The sequence below is a fragment of the Typopeltis vanoorti genome, chromosome 7 (assembly GCF_054136105.1).
Source record: "Typopeltis vanoorti isolate ZY-2024b chromosome 7, IOZ_Tvanoo_1.0, whole genome shotgun sequence".
Classification (NCBI taxonomy): domain Eukaryota; kingdom Metazoa; phylum Arthropoda; class Arachnida; order Uropygi; family Thelyphonidae; genus Typopeltis; species Typopeltis vanoorti.
The window spans coordinates 62,691,604-62,713,323 of NC_143555.1; the positions used below are offsets into that span (position 1 = coordinate 62,691,604).

At 35.9% G+C, this 21,720-nt stretch overlaps 1 protein-coding gene across 3 annotated transcripts in view; it reads left to right on the forward strand.

Moving 5' to 3' along the window:
- LOC150104726 (serine/threonine-protein kinase DCLK1-like) overlaps nucleotides 1-17,070 on the forward strand; it is a 274,558-nt gene extending 257,488 nt beyond the window's left edge. For all 3 annotated transcript variants that reach the window (XR_016548579.1, XM_090395906.1, XM_090395907.1), the window contains exon 15: nucleotides 16,325-17,070. Coding sequence is in view for 2 of the 3 variants with exons in the window: in XM_090395906.1 (XP_090252032.1) it covers nucleotides 16,325-16,435 (111 nt within the window). In the remaining variant the exon portion in view is untranslated. The remainder of the gene's footprint in view (nucleotides 1-16,324) is intronic.
- The last annotated feature ends 4,650 nt before the right edge of the window (nucleotides 17,071-21,720 follow it).

Sequence of the window (21,720 nt, forward strand, 5' to 3'; positions counted from 1 at the left end):
TCCCCTCTATCTGTTTGTAGAATTTTCCTTGTCAAACAAAATAGCTTGAGTTCATTGTGAACTGAAATATGGCTGAGATATTGGGATGAAATTTGGCTTGTATGAGCTCTAAGGTTTCCTTGAGTGGGACATTTGTGAATAGAGAGGAGATTTAAAAACTGACCATTATGTCAGTATGTTGGAGTGAGAGGTTTTCTATACTGGCTTTGAAATGGGCTGAGTTTTTTTGTGTGTGATGGTGTGTTGCCAGTATAGTGTATGAGTGCTTTGGCTAAATGTTTGGCTAATTTATATGTGGGGGAATCAATGCCATCCACTATGGGACATAATGGCACATTTAGTTTATGTATTTTTGGAAGTCCATATAAATGGGGGGGGGGCGGTTCTAGGGTTAGACTCTAGACCGAAACTCAATGTTCCAAACCTCAACAAAGTTGGGTGAATGAGACTAACCCTCCAATAACCTCTAATAATCTACACCATCTCATTGCCTTGATGGATCATCTGATGAAGCTCTCAACCAAGGAGGAGCAGGAGTTTTTATAACTCTACCTGGAGGTGAGGAAATGCAAATCAAAACCACAGCTGGCAAAATAGCTTCAAACTTCACTTGTGAATTAACAGCCATACAAGCAGCTCTCAAGTTCTATCTCTCTAATCCAGTAATAAATATTACAGAAGGAATAACCATCTACAGCGACTCAAAATCTGCATTTGAAGCATTAAAAAATGGAAAAACAAAACTTGCACAGGAAATTCATGAACAACTAACAACTTTAAAATTTGAAAAATAAGAACTGTACACTGCAATGGATACCAGCTCATGTAAATATTGAAGACAATGAAAGAGAGAGAGCAGACAAACTAGCCAAAGAAGCAAGATACTTTATCTCAAAAATTACCCACTATCACTAACTGATGCAAACTTCTGTTGCAAAAATGGTAAAACAAACTATCAAGAAGAATGAAATCAGTGAAATAAATGAAAATAGAGAAATAACCACAATCATCACAGGCTAAGGACAGAACACTTTAAAGACATGAAAATACATCTGGACGGTACTAGAAGTTATGAAACATATAAGGACTGTCAAGGAGTCGAACTAACACCTTCCCATATCTATTCTTGTCCAGCAATTGCCACTGCTCTACAGAAAATTGACAATAGCCCAACAGAAAAACTCTACCCCTAAGTTCAAGAGATTGCCAAAGCAGTTCTACAGGCCCACGGTCATATCTAGAACTCTTCAGTGGACTCAACATTTGTTGTGTCCTCTTTTCTATATTCTTTGCACAGTTTGCTGCTTTGGCGAGATTTAAAAAAAAAGTTTCCATGAGAAAAAAAAAATAGACCCATAAGCTATCATGTGACACTGGTTAAATCGTAGCTTGTGGGTCTATTTTTTTTCTTTCTTGGGAACTTTTTTTTTTATTTTTATCTTGTCAAAGTTGCAAAACTGTGCAAACTCACACAATCCTAATAGCCTTAGTTGCTGTAGCCTTTATTCTATTTTCTTTTTTTTTTTTCCCTTTCAGATTCTCACTAATGGCACTCTTCCCCTGAGTTTTTCTACTTACCTGGGGGAAAGAGTGGCATTAGTGCTGCTAATCTCCGATCATATATGATAGCATACCCTGGTTTTCATTTGACAAACCTTGTACAGGCATTCCAAGTCTTTCATAACTAGTGCACTAAGGAGTGTGTGTGTGAGTGCGCGCGCGCACGCGCATGTGCTTTAAGATAAGGTGAAGACAATGTGAACTTCAGTGATACCAAAACACTCCTTTCTTCTTGCAGAAGATTAAGAAAAGATTACTTTTCTTAATCTTTTGCAAAACAAGTCTTTTTCTGTTCAAGACTGTGCAGATTTAGGATTTATATAACGTTAGCAACTATGCAAATACTAGAATGATATAAACCCTAAAGATTCTTACCTAAAAATCTTCTTTGGAAGAAGGTGGGCTTTGTTAATCAGTGAACTTTTTTTTAGACTCTTATTTTATCTTAGAAATTCTGTGTTTCATTCTAATGTTTTCTGTACATGCTTTCTTGTGCACTCTTCTGCCAAATTGGCAACCATCATTATGCCACTTTCCACTATCTAAAAAATGCATGAGCTACTGGTTGTCATATAGATTTAGGCTTAACTTCCTGAACCAACTTCTCACCTTTTATTTTGTCTGCCAATTTTGTTTGGACTAGCCTTCTCCACTGCATTATGTGTCCTGGTGAAGATGGTGTTTATTGAATAAATTGATAATGTTATTGCCTAAATAATACTTCATTACAATTTTTTTTTTTGTAATATTTGATACTTTCATTCCCCCCCCCCCCCCCCTCTAATGTACATTTTCTCCCTGAAATGTATCATCAAATTAGCCAAGCAAATAAGAAAAGAGAGATCTTTATGGTACGATTTTAATTATGCAATATAGACTGGAATTATGAGATAGCAACTGGAAGTAAAGAAAATAAGTTTCTTGAGTTTTTGAGGGATAACTACCTCAGACAGTATATAACAGAGGGCACATGCTATTGATGATAGAGAAAGAGTTATGTCCATACAAAGTAGAGATGCAAGAGGGAAATAGTGCCAGAGTTTTGAGGCAGTATGGTCTGAGATAGAGGTGATTGGAATGAAATACTTGGTTGGATGTTGTTATAGACTACAAGGGGGATGATTATGAAGAGCTCAGGATGCAGCTTGCAGGTGTAGCATGGAATGAGTTAGCTGGAAAAGAGATCAATGCAGCTTGGGGGATTTTCAGAAACTATCTAGTAGATGCAATGTCTAAATGTATTCCAAGGGTGAGAAGGTTAAATAAGGTAGGTGTGAAATGATGAATAAAGAGATTAAGTATGTAATACAGAGGCAGCATAAGAGAAGTGGAAATAACCAGTTTCATGAGGATTACAAAGACCAGGCAAGGCAGATGACTTGGTTGGTGAGGGTAGTAATATACTAAAGAGAGGTATGAACAGTAGTTAGCTAATGAAGCCAAAAAGAATCCTAAGGAGTTCTTTCGATAAGTAGCCAGCAAAAGAAAGAATGATTATGGAAGGATGACATTGGTATAAAGGAAAAAATGACATAAAGACAGCTGTTTCAGAAGATGTGGGAATACTTAATGAGCAGTTCAAAGGTCTTTCAATCTTGTGAATTTGACTTCATGGAGAGATAGAGAGCAGTTGATGATGGGGAAGAGATTGACTGTAAGTGAGCAAGAGGTGTATGGGGAATTGAGCAAACTAGATGTAAATAAGGCTGTGGGACTTGATAATATATCACCACATATTCTGAAGGAATGTGCTAGGGAGTTGACGCCGACCTTGACATATTTTTTTAATAAGAGTCTTGCACTGGGTCAAGTTCCTAAGGAGTGGAAGGAGGGCCATGTGCCATTTCATAAAGGAGGTGATATAACTTGAGCATCAAATTATAGGCACATATCTGTGTGTCAGGCATTGTAGTTAAGTTGTTGGAGAAGCTTGTGAGAACTAGAATCTAGAATTGGGTTGACAGCAATGATTTGCTAAAGGGAGGTCATGTTTTAGTAATCTACTTACTTATTATAGTAATCTTACTTACTTGACTGCTTCCATGGACAGAGAAGAAGGATACACAGTAATATACTTAGATTTTGCAAAAGGCTTTTGATAGATTACTGCATGTGATAAGTTGATAGTCAAACTAGAGCAGATGGAGTTTGATATTAGATTAGTGCATTGCATTAGAGACTTGCCATCTGATAGGTTTCAACAAGTTGTGTATGGGGCGACATCCAGGAAAAGGAAAATTACTAGTGGTATGCCTCAGGGGTCTGTTTTAGGGCCATTACTGTTTAACTTGTATATTAATGATATTGGAGAAGATTTGGATGGAGATATTCAGTTCTTTGCAGATAATGCAAAGTTGTTGTGGCCTTACAAGAAGACTTAAATAAATTGAGTGATTGGGCATGGGAATGGGGATGTGAGTTCAGTGTTGCAAAATGTAAGGTTTTGAAATTTGGAAAACAAAAATGGGATGCAGAATTTATGCTTGGTGAGGATATATTGTCAGAGGTGGAGGAAATAAGAGATCTGGGGGTGATAGTGGATAAGAATCTGAAATTTAGGGGGGGCATAGCCAAAATTGTGAAGACAACACAAAGGCTTCTGGGAACGATGCAAGGGGGGGGGGTACACTGACTTGTGAAAGTGGGGAGGTTCTTGTTCCATTGTACAGGGCTTTGATTGGGCCACACATGGACTATTCTACCCAGATTTGGTCACCTGGGTTTCAGAAGGACGAAGATATGTTGGAAAGGGTCCAGAGGCAACTGACTAACCTCTGGAATGTCGAGTATGAGGAAAGATTGAGAAGATGCAACTTGCATAGTCTGGTGGACAGGAGGAAGAGGGGAAGATATGATAGAGACCTACAAGTTAGTAAAGCATTGTTATGGGATCAATGCTGGAGAGGTTCTATAGAAAATAGTGGGAGATCAGGGGAGAACCAGAGGTCATCCCTGGAAACTGTATAAAGAGGGTTGAGTGGGGGAGTGAGAAGCAGGTTTTTTTCATGCAGAGTTGTGAATGATTGGAATGTCTTGCCTGAAAGTCTGTCTGCAGAGAATTTGTGTTCAAAAGCACGGTATGATAAGCTGTGAGTTTGACTCAATGGGTTCTTGGGTAATAATAATAATTCAGCAGCATCACTATGAAAGACAAGTTTTTTTTTTAGTCGATAGATTGTGCTGTTGAATTCCCTGAAGAATTTGGTCAAGACTTCGGTAGTTTTAGAGAGCTTGTTATAATGTTTACTGAAGTAACTCTCAAATATAGCTTGGGCATGATGCAATCCTGGCACTCTGAAGGAAAATCATTGTGAAAAGGAATGCATGTAGAAACATGCAAAAATTCAATAAAACTAGTTGCTTGACAAAGATTACTAAATCAAGCATTAAAATTGCTTTAACACACACACAAGCAATTGAAAAAAAAAAAAAATCAATAAGAAGCGATATAATAGAAGGCTAGAAGATTAATTTGGGTTGAGATATACTTTCAAAGATATTTTCAGTCTGCTAAACACGAAACTGGAATTTTCACACATTCTAGACTGACATTTATAATAGAATTTTATAATAAATGTCTGTCTAGAATAGGCAAATTATAGATTGACTCATTAGCAAATGATTCACTATAAGAACTTATTGTGAATAATTCACAGTATTTCTGTAGGCATTTTTCTTAGAAGTTTGATTTGATTTTCACAGTTCTTAAATTGAGTGAAGTTATAATGGTGTTTGCTATAGTTGAGAGTAACAACTATAACAAACAGTGTATGGTTGATTACTATTTTGGACCAAGGCATATTTTGTTATTTACTAAACTAAATTCTCACTTATTAAATTACTTAAGGAATTTACAACGTACAAATTATATTAATTAAAATTAAACTTTAATCTATATTCCAATATTTCGGCAAACGTCACGTTGCCATTTTCGCAGGAACTTAAAATAAAGACACGTGCATGCAGTAACTGAAGATGAAGCAGGAAGCTGTTGTTTCTCCTAAAAGTCCTGATGGTGTCCCCTAGTGGGCTATATACGTATTCTCGGCTGTTGGGCTGAAGGTCTTCTGATATGTCTCCCAAATTTGCGGTGGTCTCATGCAACCAAATTTGTTGAGGTTTCACATGTTTCTTAGGGCTGAGGCTGATTCCATGAATAGCCTTTCAAATTTGAATTTACTATGGTGTATTACCGTGGCTTTCTTCCACCGTATTCTGTGGTGAGTATCCAGAACATGGTCTGCAAGACCAAAGTGGCTGAACTGGTGAAAATGGATGTAGTCCTTGTGTTCTGATGTTTGCTGTCCTGCCTGTTTGGCCAAAGTAGGACAGCTTACAGCTGCAAGAGACCTGGTATACATCAGGTAGGTCTAAGGGAAGTGGTTGGTCTTTAGTGGAGTGGATAAGGGATGCCAATTTTTTAAATTATCTGTAATGAGAGTTAGAGTTATGTTTTTTTAGGATTTTGGTAATTTTTTCCGAGGTGCCTCGGATGTAAGGAATGGTGATAGATTTAGAATAATCCTTGTTGTGAAGGGGGTTGTGGTTAACTGGCATCAATATTTTTTGGATTTTTTTTGAGGGTGTGGAGGGTAGCCATTGGCTGAGAAAGTGTTGAGGAATGTGGTTTAGTTCCATGGTTAGGGCATTGTCATTTGAACAGATAAGTTTAGCCCTGTTATGTAGTGTCTTAATAACTCCATATTTGTTGTGAGGGGGCATACATTCACCAACAATCCCCACCCCTCACAACAATATGGAGTTATTAAGACACTACACAACAGGGCTAAACTTATCTGTTCAAATGACAATGTTATGGGCTTTTAACAATCTTGCAATTTTATGGAAATTGAACCCATAAAGGGGATGACTGCTGTTGATATTTGCTGGGAGACTGTTCTTTCTTGTTGGTTATCTTTGTATAGAAATTTTTTGATGATCTTTCGAGGATAACCATTTTGTGATAGTGTTATAGTGATTTGGGACAGTTCTGTCTGAACTTCTTCATCATCGGAGATAAAGTTTCTGGCTCGATTTCTCAACATGTGGATGATGCTCTGTCTATGTGACCTATGATGGTTTGAAGAGTAATGTAGATATCATCCAGTGTCTGTAGGTTTTTTTGTAAATGGACAGTTTGAAATTGTTATCTTGTCTTTTAACTAGTATGTCCAAGAAGTGTAGTTGTTCGTTGTTATCTACTTCTAGAGTAAATTTGATTTTATTGTGGAGTGAGTTGATTCTATTGACAAACATATGTAGGTTTTCCATGTTGTCCTGCCACATGATGAAGATATCATCCACATATCTCCACCACATTGAAGGTTTAGGAGTAATGTTGGTGAAGATTTCATTTTCAAATTTCTCCATGAAAAGGTCTACACATGGTGGTGACAGAGGGCTGTCCATGGCTAGGCCTTCTAATTGTTGGTATACCTTTTTGTTAACTTTGAAGAAATTTGATTGTAGGCAGCACTTGAACATCTTTGTAATATCAGCAGGAAAGAGATCTTTGATAATGTTCATGACTTCTTCTACTGGTACATTCACGAATAAGGATACTACATCCAGACTGGCCATTATGTCTGTTTGTGTTATCTTCACGTTTTTAAGTTTGTCAACAAATTGTTTAGAATTTTTTTTTATGTAGGACTCTGTCTGATTTTTCCCTTAAGTAAGTTAGCCAGGTGCTTAGCCAATAGGTAAGGGGGGGAGGACCTGCCATTTACAATCGGATGAAGTGGCACTTCCTTATGCGCTTTAGGTGCTCCATACAGTCTAGGAGTAATGGGATGCGAGTATTTAAGCTTTCTTTTTAGTTCTTCGGGCCAAGTATTCATGTTACGGATCAGGGAGTTTAGAAGGCCGAGGCATGGGCAGCCCTCTGTCACCACCATGTGCAGACCTTCTCATGGAGAAATTTGAAAATGAAATCTTCACCAACATTACTCCTAAACCTTCAATATGGTGGAGATATGTGGATGATATCTTCATCATATGGCAGGACAACATGGAAAAACCTACATATGTTTGTCAATAGAATCAATTCACTCCACAATAAAATCAGATTTACTCTAGAAGTAGAAAACAATGAACAACTACACTTCTTGGACATATTAGTTAAAAGACAAGATAACAATTTCAAACTGTCCATTTACAAAAACCTACGGACACTGGACGATATCTACATTACTCTTCAAACCATCATAGGTCACATAAACAGAGCATCATCCACATGTTGAGAAATCGAGCCAGAAACTTTATCTCGATGATGAAGAAGTTCAGACAGAACTGTCCTAAATCACTATAACACTATCACAAAATGGTTATCCTCGAAACATCATCAAAAAAATTCTATACGAAGATAATCAACAAGAAAGAACAGTCTCCCAGCAAATATCAACAGCAGTCATCTCCTTTATAGGTTCAATTTCCATCAAAATTGCGAGATTGTTAAAAGCCCCTAACATCAGGGTTGTATTTAAACCAACAGTTTAAATACAACCCTGATGTTGCATTTAAACTGTTGGTTTAAATACAACCAACAGTTTAAATACATCATCAGGAAATTAGGAGATCTTAGAACCTAGCATCAGACAGGTTCTAAGATCTCCTAAGGACAGTGTTCCATTTTATAAATATCCAGGTGTGTATAATATTCCATGCACGTGCAGTCTTTCCTATATTGGACAAACTTCGAGAAGCCTGGAAGTAAGACAGAAAGAACATGTTGGCGATGTAAATCACAACAGAATGATCATCTCCGGTTTAGCACATCACTTTTCAACTTCGAACCACACTATAGACTGGGATAACAGCTCTATGCCCTACGTAGTTGATGATTACAGACATAGATTATTCAAAGAAGTGGCAGTAGTGCTACGTACAGGCAGCAACCTAAACTGAAATCAAGGCCATACTGAACGATACTTGGAAAAATCTAATTAATTCCCTCAGTTCAACAGAACTACAGTATGTGAATAATCATATTATGCATTTGCATGTAACGCATGTTCACGATACTGAGTAGAAAGTCGCAATGCATACAGACATGTCATGCGAACGTGTTACCTTAGCTACCTAACAGGTACTAACGTTTTTTGTATTCTTTAACCTTTTTTGCATTTATCAATTTTTTTGTACTGTGCAAGCCTTGAAAAAGCTAGTCAGTTACTAGCGAGACCGGTAGGCAATATTGTACGAACATACGTACAAATTAAAAATCTATGGTCAGTTTATCTATAAGTCTTAATATTTTTTAATATTTTTAAATTTGATTATTAAAATAGCTTGTAATCAGCTACTCACAACATTAGCTCTCATGGCCAGCACTAAGATTTCTGGTCCCTATGACAATAAAATAATTCACTGCCTTTCTTATGTTTTTTGTAAACTGATGGTAATCTGTTCTAGAGATTAGACAGCTGCAAATTAATTACATTTTAGCTAAAGTAGCTTACATATGGCGCTTGATTCAAGCCATATTAAAGACCAGCAATATGTAGAAAGTTTTTTACATTGGGTATCTTTAACATGATATATACCCAAGGTAAAAAACTTTCTACATATTACTCTCATCCTGAGATTTTTATTTAATGAGGTCAAAGCACCTTATGGCAACTTTTTTAGTTAAAATATTTATAAGCTCTATTACTTCACCCTTGGCATTTTTTAGGTCTGGCTCTTACTGATGAGACCTCAATAAAGGTCGAAACTGGTATGGGTAGTGATTATTATCTTAATGCATAGCATCATACATTTCCGCAAGGAAATGTGCTTTGCATTAGGGAAAAATTCTAAGGAAGGTGATCAGAGCTTGCTCCACCTTTACCACAAGTTGCCTAGTGTTGTACTACGTGCAGCCGCAAACTTGACTTACTTTGGAAAAAGGATTAAAAAACCTAGCTTATAAATTTGCTTGGTATCTTTAACATAAAGATCAGCAAGTTTGTGAGTGGGCAAAAAAAAAAAGTTTATACTTGTAGTATAGGACTGGTAGCAGTGTTTCAAATATTTAATTTAAAGTAACACCAATAAAATTAGCTTAGCTTGCCTTGTATGGAATAAGTTGATCAAAATATGTGATCCTTATTTTGTTTTTCAAAAGTGATTTCCCCTGTAATATCTATCAAATGAAACTCCAGTAGAAATTTAAGGGGCTGAATATTTCTATGCAACCAGTAAGTACTTTTAAGTGTCTTAAAATAGTCTCTCAGTTTAATCCGCTAATGCAGTGATAATACTGTGCATTTGACCAGCATTTGCAGATTCAGCGATGCTGTAGAGTGGAACAACTGCAAACTAGATTTCACAGAAACATTTAAAAAAAAAAAAAAGACTCCACACTTGAAATATCACAAGAGCTATAACACAACTGTGCTATGTCTGGGTAAGTGATTAAGGAGAAAGAAGTAATCTATTGATGTGTTTCTTAGAGTTGTTGTGTGTGTTTGCCAGTAGCTGCTCTCATTCTCACAATTAGAAGAAAGTGGAGGAATGGTAGTGGCCAGTTCATTAGAGCAGTGCCAATAAAAATACCTATAGAAAAGGCATAGTGAAGAAACACAGCACCTATGGGGAAAGTGACTGAAGGGAGTCTGAGAGAGGGGTCACCTCTTCCACAGAGTTTCATTTTTCAGTATATCAAGAACTTTTAGGAAGTTTTAAGTGCACTACCAATCTTAATGGGAGAACAGTATTCCAAAGTTGGTTGGATTTGTAACTTATTAAGTTAGGAGTTTAGAAGAAAAAAAGTAATATTTTGAACAAAAAAGTATTTTTTAGAGGCCACAAGAGCAAGGTATCTACCAGATTCCTTGCTTTTCTGGCCTGTCTTATTTTGGACAAGCTGAAAGATTTGGCTTTGTTTGTAAGGAACAACTTATATCAGGTATTACAATCTGGCATTGTTGAACATGTCATATCTACTAAACAGTCCTATTCAAAAACACAAAAATCCTACACATTTTATAATACTATTTCCTTATAGAATATTATTCTAAAAATTTGTGGGCCATTACTAGTGTCCTTATAGATCTGATAGTTAATTTTTATCTCCCTTATTGGAAATAGTACTTTTTCAATCTTTAACCACAACTGCAGACATGCAGATTGGCATATAATTTTAAACCTTAGTCTTAACCATTGTCATTTATGAAGTGGAACAATTTTGCTCTCTTTCCACTCCTTTGGAACTAGGGACTGTATAAGACTCATGTTAAGGAGGTAAGTTGAAGGTTGTTATTAACTTCCTGGAACATTTTCAAGTCATTTGGCAATATACCATCAAGTCCTACAGCCCTTACTGACATCAACTTGACTCAATTACTCGTATACCTCCTGCTCACTCCCCCCCTCCCCCCTCACTTCTTTCAAGTTCTGCATTGTTACATGCACAAGGATGGAACATCTTAATAAATTGCTCATTTAATATCTCTATTATATTCTCAGTGTTCACTATTCTACCATTATCACTGGCTAACATCCTTCCATAGTCATTCTTTCTTTCTTCTACTGACCACATTGGAAAAACTCCTTAGGATTTCTTTTGGTCTCATTTGCTGACTTATACTTCACTTTCACCATGTTTAGCAAGGAAGTTGCCTTCCTTGCTTTGCCCCTTTGTACTCCTTATTGTAACTGATTATTTCCACTCATCTTGTGGCACCTCGCAAATTCTTGTTTCTTCCATATTGCATGCATTACCTCTTTAGTCATCCATTTCACACCTATCTTATTTAATCTCCTGACCTTTGGAATACATTCAGACATTCTTTGCCAAACAGTTCATGAGTAGGGACCAAGCAGCATTGATCCTCCCATCCAATTCTTCATTCCATGAAATAGCTGCAAGCAATCTCCTGAGTGTGTCATAATCATTACCCTTATAGTTCTGCAGAAGTCCTGGTCACTTTTACCAACGTATAGGAAGATTTGTTATTGACACCTCCTTTATAATAACATCCTCGGATAAAATAATCAAATCTAAGACCCTTGATCCTTATGTACTCTTATGTTTTGCCTAAGATAGTTGTCCCTCAAACTTGTATTCATTCCCCCTCCCTTCACACGCTGTCTTTTCATTGCAATCTATATTACCATAATTAAAATCATCCATAGTAATCACTATTTTCTTATTAGCCAGACCAGTTTAGCTATATATATTTCATTCTCACTGCCCTCCACATTACCAGGTCTTATAACAGCACCCACTAAATATTTCATCCTGTCCACCTCACTGCTTCAAAACTATTATTACTATTTGCTCCTTGCATCTCCACTTCGGATGGGCATAATTCCTCTGCTACTACCAACAGTACTTCATTGTTGTGAAGTGAATAAGTGAGATGCAGTTGGATGAGGATGATCTTCTGACAGGAAGAGAGAGATGTTATTGTGAAAAACTACATATCTCTCCATCTCCATTCAAAACATTGTCCTCATCTAATTGCATCTCACTTATTCCAACAATTTTTGTGTAAATGAACTCAATCAATGCCACAATTTCATTCCCCTTATTTCAAGTACTTCTGACATTTGTAAACATACACACTAGTAAATTTCAAGTTCTTTAACAAGTCCCACTGATCCCACTTGCATGCGATTCCTCCATATTTCCCACTCCCTGTCCATTTCTTTCTATCATTGATATTATGCCCCTCCTCGACCTAAATGTTGCCCTTCCATCCTGGATTATCCCAAGTCCTTTATTTTATACACACACACACACACAAATAACCATCTACAGCTCTCACACAGTGTCTTTCTGCCCACCCTGATAGCACTCCCACCATTTCCTCATGTGTCCTGTGTTCCTTCTCTCTTTCTGTTTGCTCATACTGCTACTCTCCATTCACAAATTCTTCTACCCTACTCTTGTGCTTTTCCTTATTACCTCTTGTTTTCTCAGATCTTCCATTTTCTTCAGTCATTACTTTCTCTTGCTGCAGCAGTTTCTCTAGCTGACTCACATTAAATCTATTTAAATGTTGCCTATCTCCTTGATACAGCTCCATCCATCCCTAAAATTCTTCCCACACATTTACAAAATGAATCTGTATCTCCTGACACAAGTATAACTTCAGAACTGTATTATAGCTGCTCTGGAGTAGCAGACCATGCCATGGATATAGATCAGTGAAACCAATGGAACAAAATATACAGAAGCAGATACAAATCTTAGATTTCTGGAATTTACCACAACATTACAATCTTTTCCAAATCTTAAATTCAACGGATTAATTTCAGTAAAAATCTGGAAAACCATCATTATTGAGACATTCAGCAAGATTCCATTATGAATAGAGCACCAGTTAGGACTGTAGGATCCTGTCACTCAGTCTATGTTGTTCTTGCTTGTGTGCACATGCTTAGTGCGTTTCTTTGTGCTCATAAGATTCCTTGGTGGCCAAGCAAAAATTTTGGCATAGTAATTTAACTAATATTTAGATAATAATCAATATGTGATTTGTTCACCCCACTAAATATCAAGACAAATGATAATCTGTCCAAGCATCCACACTAAATTCCAGGTATGCTGTAGATATCAGCACTTCTAATTGTCCATATTTGGAGCTTCCACATTTATGTGACGTTCTTCTCCAACCATTGTGATTAAGTTTTCTGCTAGTCATTCAAATACCTGCTCTGTGCCCTTATAAATAACACACACACACAGTTGTGGCTGTAAGGCCTATAATAAATAAATACCTTGTGTGGACTGAGGTCAAGAGCAAAATAATCTGTTGATATTTTTGAAGAGCTGGATGTTGCAGTGCTTGGGGAATATTTCATGGGGAAGGCTATTCTACATAGAAAAGATATATGAAATGAAAGATGAATGAGAGTAGACAGTTTATCAAAGGTATCAGGAGAGTTCATCGAAAAGGTAATTAATCGAAAGACTTCATCAAAAAGGCAATTAATCGAATGAACAATTCATTGAACAACAAGTCGTTGAAAATGCAATTCATAGAAAAAAAAACAATTCACCAAAAATTTTAACTTTTCGAAAATGTTAGGATAAAAGTGATCCATTTAGAGCAAATACTGAACCCTGCAGAGTGAGAAAGCAATGCTACTTTCATAGGGAATAATTATAGAACAATATGGTTTCTTATTGTCTTTCTTGTCTGATAACTGTTTCATGTCTGTTCATGGGACTGATTTACCTGTTTCCAGGAAGAAAATCCCAGCCTATGCTGGCTCTATTATTATTGTTACTAGTAGTAATATGCAGCATCAATACAGCAGTTATTATGGGATGAATAAAATTCATCCCATAATAATAATTCAAATAGAATTATTATGGGATGAATAAAAGTTTCAAATCTGATTCAGGTTCGCTATTTGAAACTTTCACAAGAAAATGTCGAACTGTTACAGTTTTCAGTTCAGCTATATTCGGGACAACAAAGAAATAACGTGTCCAAATTATGTATTACAATAACCCTCTGACTTAGTGGAATTGGTTGAAGTTGTTGGTACAAGAAGCTGTCTGCATGGTTCAGTTTTTGTTCTGAATGGATCACTTTTATCATAACATGTTCGAAAAAAAGTTTTGAAATGATATTAGCAATTCCGCTTTAGCTGGATCAATTTTATGAAATTTTAATTAAAATTTTCGGTGAATTGTTTTTTCAATGAATTGCATTTCTGACGAATTGTCGTTCGATGAATTTCCCTTTCAATTAACTGTTTTTTTTTTTTAAATGAATTTTCATGGAACCTTTATCAGAATGTTTGCCAGGTTTTTTTGGTGTCTTTAGAAATATCTGTAGAAGAGACAACGCAGAAACTGACATACTGTGAGAAAGTGACTGAGGAGTTTGAAGAGGAGTCATCAAATTAGCTTTCTAAACAGCAAGAATTTTTAGAGAAGTTATTTGCTCAGTGTAGGCTTGGACAGATGAAAAGTAATCTTGAGCCAAAAAAAAGTTTTGGAAATGAAGATGCTGTACAAGTGATGTGCATATGCTAGGATAGGTTAGGAGTAAATCAAGAAGAGATCTAATCTTGACTGTAGAGCATTATCAATGGTAAGGGAAGAACAATTAATAATAAATTAAATTTCATGGCAATATTAAAAAACAAAACTGCATTACATTTACTGCATGTATAAATGTAAATGGCATGTAGAAATGGTATAAAAAGCAGAATGGGATTTAGTATTGACCAGACTATGGATAGGATTTCATGTTGGGATAAAAGATGATAGCTGTTAATGAATAGATATCCAGAATTGGTAAAGAAACTGCAGAGTAGGCCATCTGAAAGTGGCAGCACTACAAAGAGTAGAAATTAAGATGTATTTTTTCAAGTAGGCCTCTGAAGACCATTAAAGAAGTATCGACCAACCATGAGTTTTACCAACCTTTCCTATTATATTTGAATGATAGATGATGAGAAGCTGGATTTGTTGTGGACTAAGTGGCAGAATATATGGACCAGTTCATTAGTGGTCTTCTGAGCAGTGAAGTTGGCTATTGTTGACTTACTTTCAAGAGAACTGAGGGTGAGGAGTGTAGGTTGATAATGTTGGAGAGGACATCAAGCTCTTCCAATTTTTCTGGCAAAAAATCCGAATGGGCATGTAATTCTTAGTATAGGAGTGGGGTATTTGGGAGATATCTCTGTGCAGGAATCATTGGAGAATGTCAGGCAACATCTGCAATGTATTTTTCCAATTATGCAAACAGCAGTAGTAACTATTATGCTGCCTGAAATTGGGAGAATATTCACTGGGGCTACCAGAAGTGTATTTGAGTAACCCAAATAGATGATGCTTCAATGAAGGAGATCTAGAGTTTGGATGATAAGTCCTCAGTCTGCAATGCTTCTCATGTTTTCACATTTCACCATTGTGACCAGCCCTTGGCATTTATGAATAGCTGATTTTATCTTATTGTTTAGGATCTAACTAGGGCATGTACTGTTTATTTTTGTACACTTTTCTCATTAGAGGACACAGTTTTAATTTTAAGGGGGATATCGTGTTTCCATTCTTGAACTGTTTGCTCTCCAGTTTTTGATGATGTCTTTACTTTTCATCATTAGTGAAAATGCACCTTAGAGGATTGTAACCTTGTTCAATATTTCAAAAGGCATTTACATTTAAACAGGTTCAAGTTTTTTTGTTTTGAGTTTTAGGAGTCATCTCATGAAATATAATGTGAAATATACTAGATGACTTCACATGATTGTAGTTTAACTGCACTGGGTGTTGTGTTTCACTTCACTGATAGTCACCATTTTGTTAAGTGCTTGTTCTATCTTGTATACATTGAGCTATAGCAAAGCACTATTCCTGTAAGTCTTGGAATTTCTTTACATTCATTTAGCAAAAGTCAATTGCTACTTTTTTTTTGGTGCATGTGGTCATCAGAGCAGTGCAAACAATTCATCAAGACATCTTGTTAAGGTCTGTTATTTCACTTAAATACGTTTATGGTTGGATACACATTCGGCAGTGAGACTGGTAAAAATAAGAATAATAAATAAAATAACCAAAAAAATTTCAGATATATCTTTATGCATGAAAGGAAACTGACGAAGTGTGTTATTTGTATATTATATTCAGGTAGAAAATTTTAATCCATCCAATATATAAATATACTATCTTAATATGTGCATAAAAATGTTAATATTTAATTTAAAAAAAACTTAGTGAATTTGAATTTTAGATACTGGATTAATAAGTACATAAATTCCATTTTGTTTCATTGAAATGCTGGTATCTACCATATCACTTTTTCTCCCTTCTCAGTGCACAGCTCTAGACAAAGATAGTCATTTCTTTCATACAAACAGATCCAAAGTCACTCCTCAGCCACTTCCTGTTGAGCCATCTATATGGGGAGATGATGAAGTGTTTTAAGCAAGTAGACATTCCCTGAGAAATGTGGGTCTTGGATTGCAACTTCTTTATTTTAGCTGTTAAAAGAATTGTATAATGAACTGTACTACTCACATGACTATCAATCATGTTTAATTAGGAGTATGAATTTGATGTTCAAGCAATGCAGTCTAGAGGAGCTGCATTCCATTTTGTAGTTTTATTGTAATAATTCAATTTCAATGTTTTTGTTAGTATCATAGTAATTTTATCTAATCATGCAAATGCCATAAATGCCTAATATATTACTAAGACTAAGTTTCATGCATTTCTGTATTTATAATATGCAATCATATTTTAAAAGTTTATTTATTTTTGCTGGTTACACCTAAGTAGATAAAGCCATTAATATTTTTGTTCACTGTCATAATCTTGATAAGATGTACATTATGTATAGATCACTTGTAATAATTTTATTTACATTTTTTAGGATACTTTATTGACTCCTTCATAGGAGCTAACTTTACTGTAGTGTTTTGTCAACTCACTATAAATTTTTTTACAGTGTGAACTTACAACTGTCATTTTAAATTGTTTAAATTGCTGTGGAGAGTTTATATTTTTGAAGAATTTTTACTATGACTGGAGCAATGTCTTCATTTTACATAAAGTGATGAAATAGCAATAATTTCAGTGTCTTCATGGAATAAAACTTTTAGTAATCCTTCAGTTGCAAGCAGATTCTTATACACATGCAGTGTTCTGATTTTTCAAAATCATATCTTAATAGATTGATCAATAAAAGCACATGCTGTTAGCATAAGACATTTCCTTAAATTCAGTTGCACACATTCTTTAAAAAATTGATGCTTATGTAATTTAATGGAAGAGCTTTTCATTGCATTCAATAAATGCAACGAAACGTCAATATTTGCAATTATTTTAAAAGAAAAATTAGTTTTACAATCAAGTTTTAGGTTGCATATTTTTTTTTTTTTTAGTATATTAGATACAACACTAACATTTTGGTAAAATATCTGTAAAAAATTTTTTTTACAGATTATAGGCCTGATAAATAGAACACTCAACCCAAATATAGCACAAAAATAAACTTATACAATACTTTAGCAGTGCCCACATTATTATATGGCAGTGAAATTTGGGCAATAAAGAATAAAAACAAGTGAAATGAGATTTATGAGAACTGCAAAATACATATTAGATCAAAAAAGGAACGAAGACATTTTAAAAGAACTAAAAACTAAACAATTATAAACAAAAATTGACTGAACATGTAAACCAAATGGCCAACACTCGATATCCTAAACAAATACTAAAATATAAACTAATTGGAAAGAGAAGGCAGAGTAGACCTCAAAAAAGGATATTGGATGGGTAATAAGAATGTTATTACGAGAGACCTAATTACGGGGTATAGCCCAATCTGGTCTATACCCGTAATTAGTGTTATGATGATGACTAACATTTTGATTATTGGAAGATAAATGGCTTGCAAAAGAAAACTGTTTAATCATCCTAGAACAGGATTCTATTGTTTAATGCCAAACTCACCTCAAATTACTTAGTTCCAACTTTAATGAAATAGGATAAATACTAGATCAGCATTCAAAATCAAAAATTTGCACTTTCAATGTTTCAAATATTCATCTTGAAATTATTACATCTGATTGTTTTATTGAAATTGCTACATCAAGGTAGTCAGATGTCTTATGGAAAGGGCACATCACCCACACCAGCTGTCACACCATTTCTTAAATTCATTTACACTGCTTGCGCTTGCTTTCTCCAAAGATAAACCATTCCAATCATACACAACTATGAGAGATAAATCTTTGACTGCATTCATTCTCAACTTTCATGGATGTCATGTTACCACCTTTCATAAAATAAAAAATTCTATCCTGCTGGTATCCTGTATGACCCTTTTAGAAGTTTTTGCGTGTATCATATCACTCCTCTTTCTAATGTTTGCTAGGTAGTCCACAAACCTCGATCTCTCTCTCCTCATAATTTACATTACACAGTTCTGATATCTTTTAATACTTTCCTTTGCACCTTCTTCACTGCATCTGCATTACCTTGGGAGGAGACCAGATCTTCACACAGTAGTCCAGGTGAGGTGAGGTCCATTTCATCATTGCAGTTATCCTCTTAGTTGTATTTGTAATCTTTGCTATATGGCCCTTGATTTTCCAACTTCCCATCTACTAAAACTCCAAGATCCCTAGCATGATCAATTTCCTCTAGCATAATCTGCCAATATAATATACCCCTGGATGTCACATCACACTAAAGTGTAAAACTTTACATTTATAACATTGAACTGATAGCTATTTTCATGTGCTCATAATTCTATCTTATTCAGGTTGTTCTGCAGCTGTTGCATCTCTCTTGCACTCCTAGATGTCTCCTGTCAAATCCTTCACGATGTTAATGTAAATATTGAATAACAATGGACCAAGGACTGATCCCTTGGGTATACCACTAGTCACCTTAAATCTTTTAGATATCCATCTCCCATATAGCACTTTTTTAATATTTGTTAGCCATCCTCTTATTTAATCCAGTTGTATGTCTTCCTGTTCATTTCACAGCCTTCCATTCAATATCCTGTCAAGTTTCAGCGTCTAAAGGTATCATGGTCAAGATGTATCCATTTCATCTTGTCTAACTCAACTGTAATGTTATTATAAAATGTGAACAAGTTACTTAAATATGACCTTCCATCAGTAATTTTCACTATATAATTTCAGGAAATTACAACATACTAGGATATATGTTAAAATAAATTTTAATATATTTCAATATTTCGGCAACGTCACGTTGCTATTTTCAAGAACTTAAGTACAAGACACATGCACAACAAAACAGTAAGTGAGGAAGAAGTAGGAAGCTATTATTTCTCCTAAAGTCCTGATTGTGTCCTCTAGCGGGCAATGGTGGTATTCTTGGGTGATTGGGCTGAAGGTCTTCTGATGTAGGTTTCCCAAATTTGAGGAAGTCTCATGCAGCCAAATTTGTTGAGGTTTGGATCGTTTCTTGGGGCTGAAGCTGATTCCATGAAAAGCCTTTCATATCTGTATTTGCTACAGTGTATTATCCTGGCTTTCTTCCACCATATTCTATGGCAGGTATCCAGCGCATGGTCAGCAAAGAGTGGCTGTATTGGTGAAAACGGATGTAGTCCTTGTGTTCTGAAATTCTGATATTTTCGGTCAGTTTTGATGTCTCCTCCTTATTCACAAATGTCCCGCTCAAAGAATCCTTAGAGCTAATCCAAGTTAATTTCCTCCCGATATCACAGCCCTATTTCAGTTCACAATGAACTCAGGCTACTTTGTTTGGCAAGGAAAATTCTACAAACAGAGGGGACAGCCATGGGTTCTCCACTCTCTCCCCACCCTTGGCCAACTTTTATATGGAGACTTTTGAAGAGAAAGCCTTAAACTCTGCCCCACAAAAACCAACCATTTGGCTTCGCTATGTAGATGATGTATTCGCTATTTGGCCACATGACTCCGATGCACTCCTCTCCTTCGTAACACACTTAAACAACCAACACCCCAGAATCAAATTCACCCTGGAAGAGGAAAAAAACAACTGCATTCCTTTCTTAGACACACTAGTCACCCGCCAGCCTGATGGAACCTTGGTTTTCTCAGTATATAGAAAACCCACCCATACATTCGCCAACAATTCCACCACCCCTCCTCACAAGAATATGGAGTCGTTAAGACACTACACAACAGGACTAAACTTATCTGCTCAAATGACAATGCCCTAACCACAGAACTAAACCACACTCTCAAACTTTCTCAGCCAATGCCCCCCCCCCCCAATCCAAAAAATATTGAAACCAGTAAACCACAACCTCCCCCCCCCCCTCAGAACAAGGATTACTCTAAATCCATCACCATATCCTACATCTGAGGCACCTTGGAAATAATCACAAAAATCTTAAAAAACATAACTTAACCTCTTGTTACAGACCATATAAAAAATTGGCATCCCTTATCTGCTCAACTAAAGACCAACCTCCTCCCCTCCCCCCACCCCTAGACCTACCTGGTGTATACTTCCTTGCAGCTGTAAGCTGTCGTACTTTGGCCAAACAGGCAGAACAGCAAATATCAGAATTTCAGAACACAAGGACTACATCCGTTTTCACCAATACAGCCATCTGGTCTTGCTAACCATGTGCTGGATACCTGCCATAGAATACGGTGGAAGAAAGCCAGGATAATACACCGTAGCAAATACAGATATGAAAGGCTTTTCATTGAATCAGCTTCAGCCCTAAGAAACGATCCAAACCTCAACAAATTTGGCTGCATGAGACTTCCTCAAATTTGGGAAACCTACATCAGAAGACCTTCAGCCGAATCGTTCAAGAATACCAACATTGCCTGCTAGAGGAATGCTAGGAAACTACAAAGGTCAAAACCAGTGTATATAGAGACTTCCTATAATGCATAGAATATTCTATAAGGAGATCCATATCCTTATCGATAACCAAAACATCTCCTTATGGACATGATCCATAAGGAGATGTTTTGCATTATAGGATACTAAATGCAATGATACTTCACACACAAAGTTTTTTCCCTTTATGCTTAGCTTTAAGACAAAAAAACAAGAATACATCTTGTGTATTACATATATTATAATTTACTGGATAACTAAGCAAAGCAACTGCCTGTAGTTATTCCTTAGCTTGCTGAGCTTCTTTTCATACTCGCACTTAGCTTGTAACTCTTCTGTCCTGTGTATTATAATATAATTTTTATAACAGACAGTATTCCTTCTATACCCTCTTTTTTTTTTTTTTTTTTTATTAATCTCTTCCTTAATAAGATTGCACATCCATTTCACTCCTATCTTATTTATTGTTTTAACTCCAGAGATATATTTTGATATTGTCCATTGATGTATTTAGCTTTTCATGTACTGCCAATATCCTATCAACCAGTAACCAATACCATGGGATTAAATCTAGTCTTTTAGCCTCTGGTCATAATTTTGTGCTTTGTAATTCAGCAATGACTTTTTTTTTTTGAAAAATCAATGTTTAGTGATCATGCTGTAGTGAACGTCACCAACTAAAGGCACAAGAATCGCCTTTAATGGAAATCCCTCTCTGACACTATAATCAGGTCTAACACTCTTTGACTTTGTTCTTTCTGTCACATGCTGCTTAAGGAAGTTATCTCACAACAGCTCAATGAATTCAATTTCATTCTTATGAGATTTCACCATTACCCAATCAACTACCATGTTCACTGGGCATCTACAGATGCCATATGGTC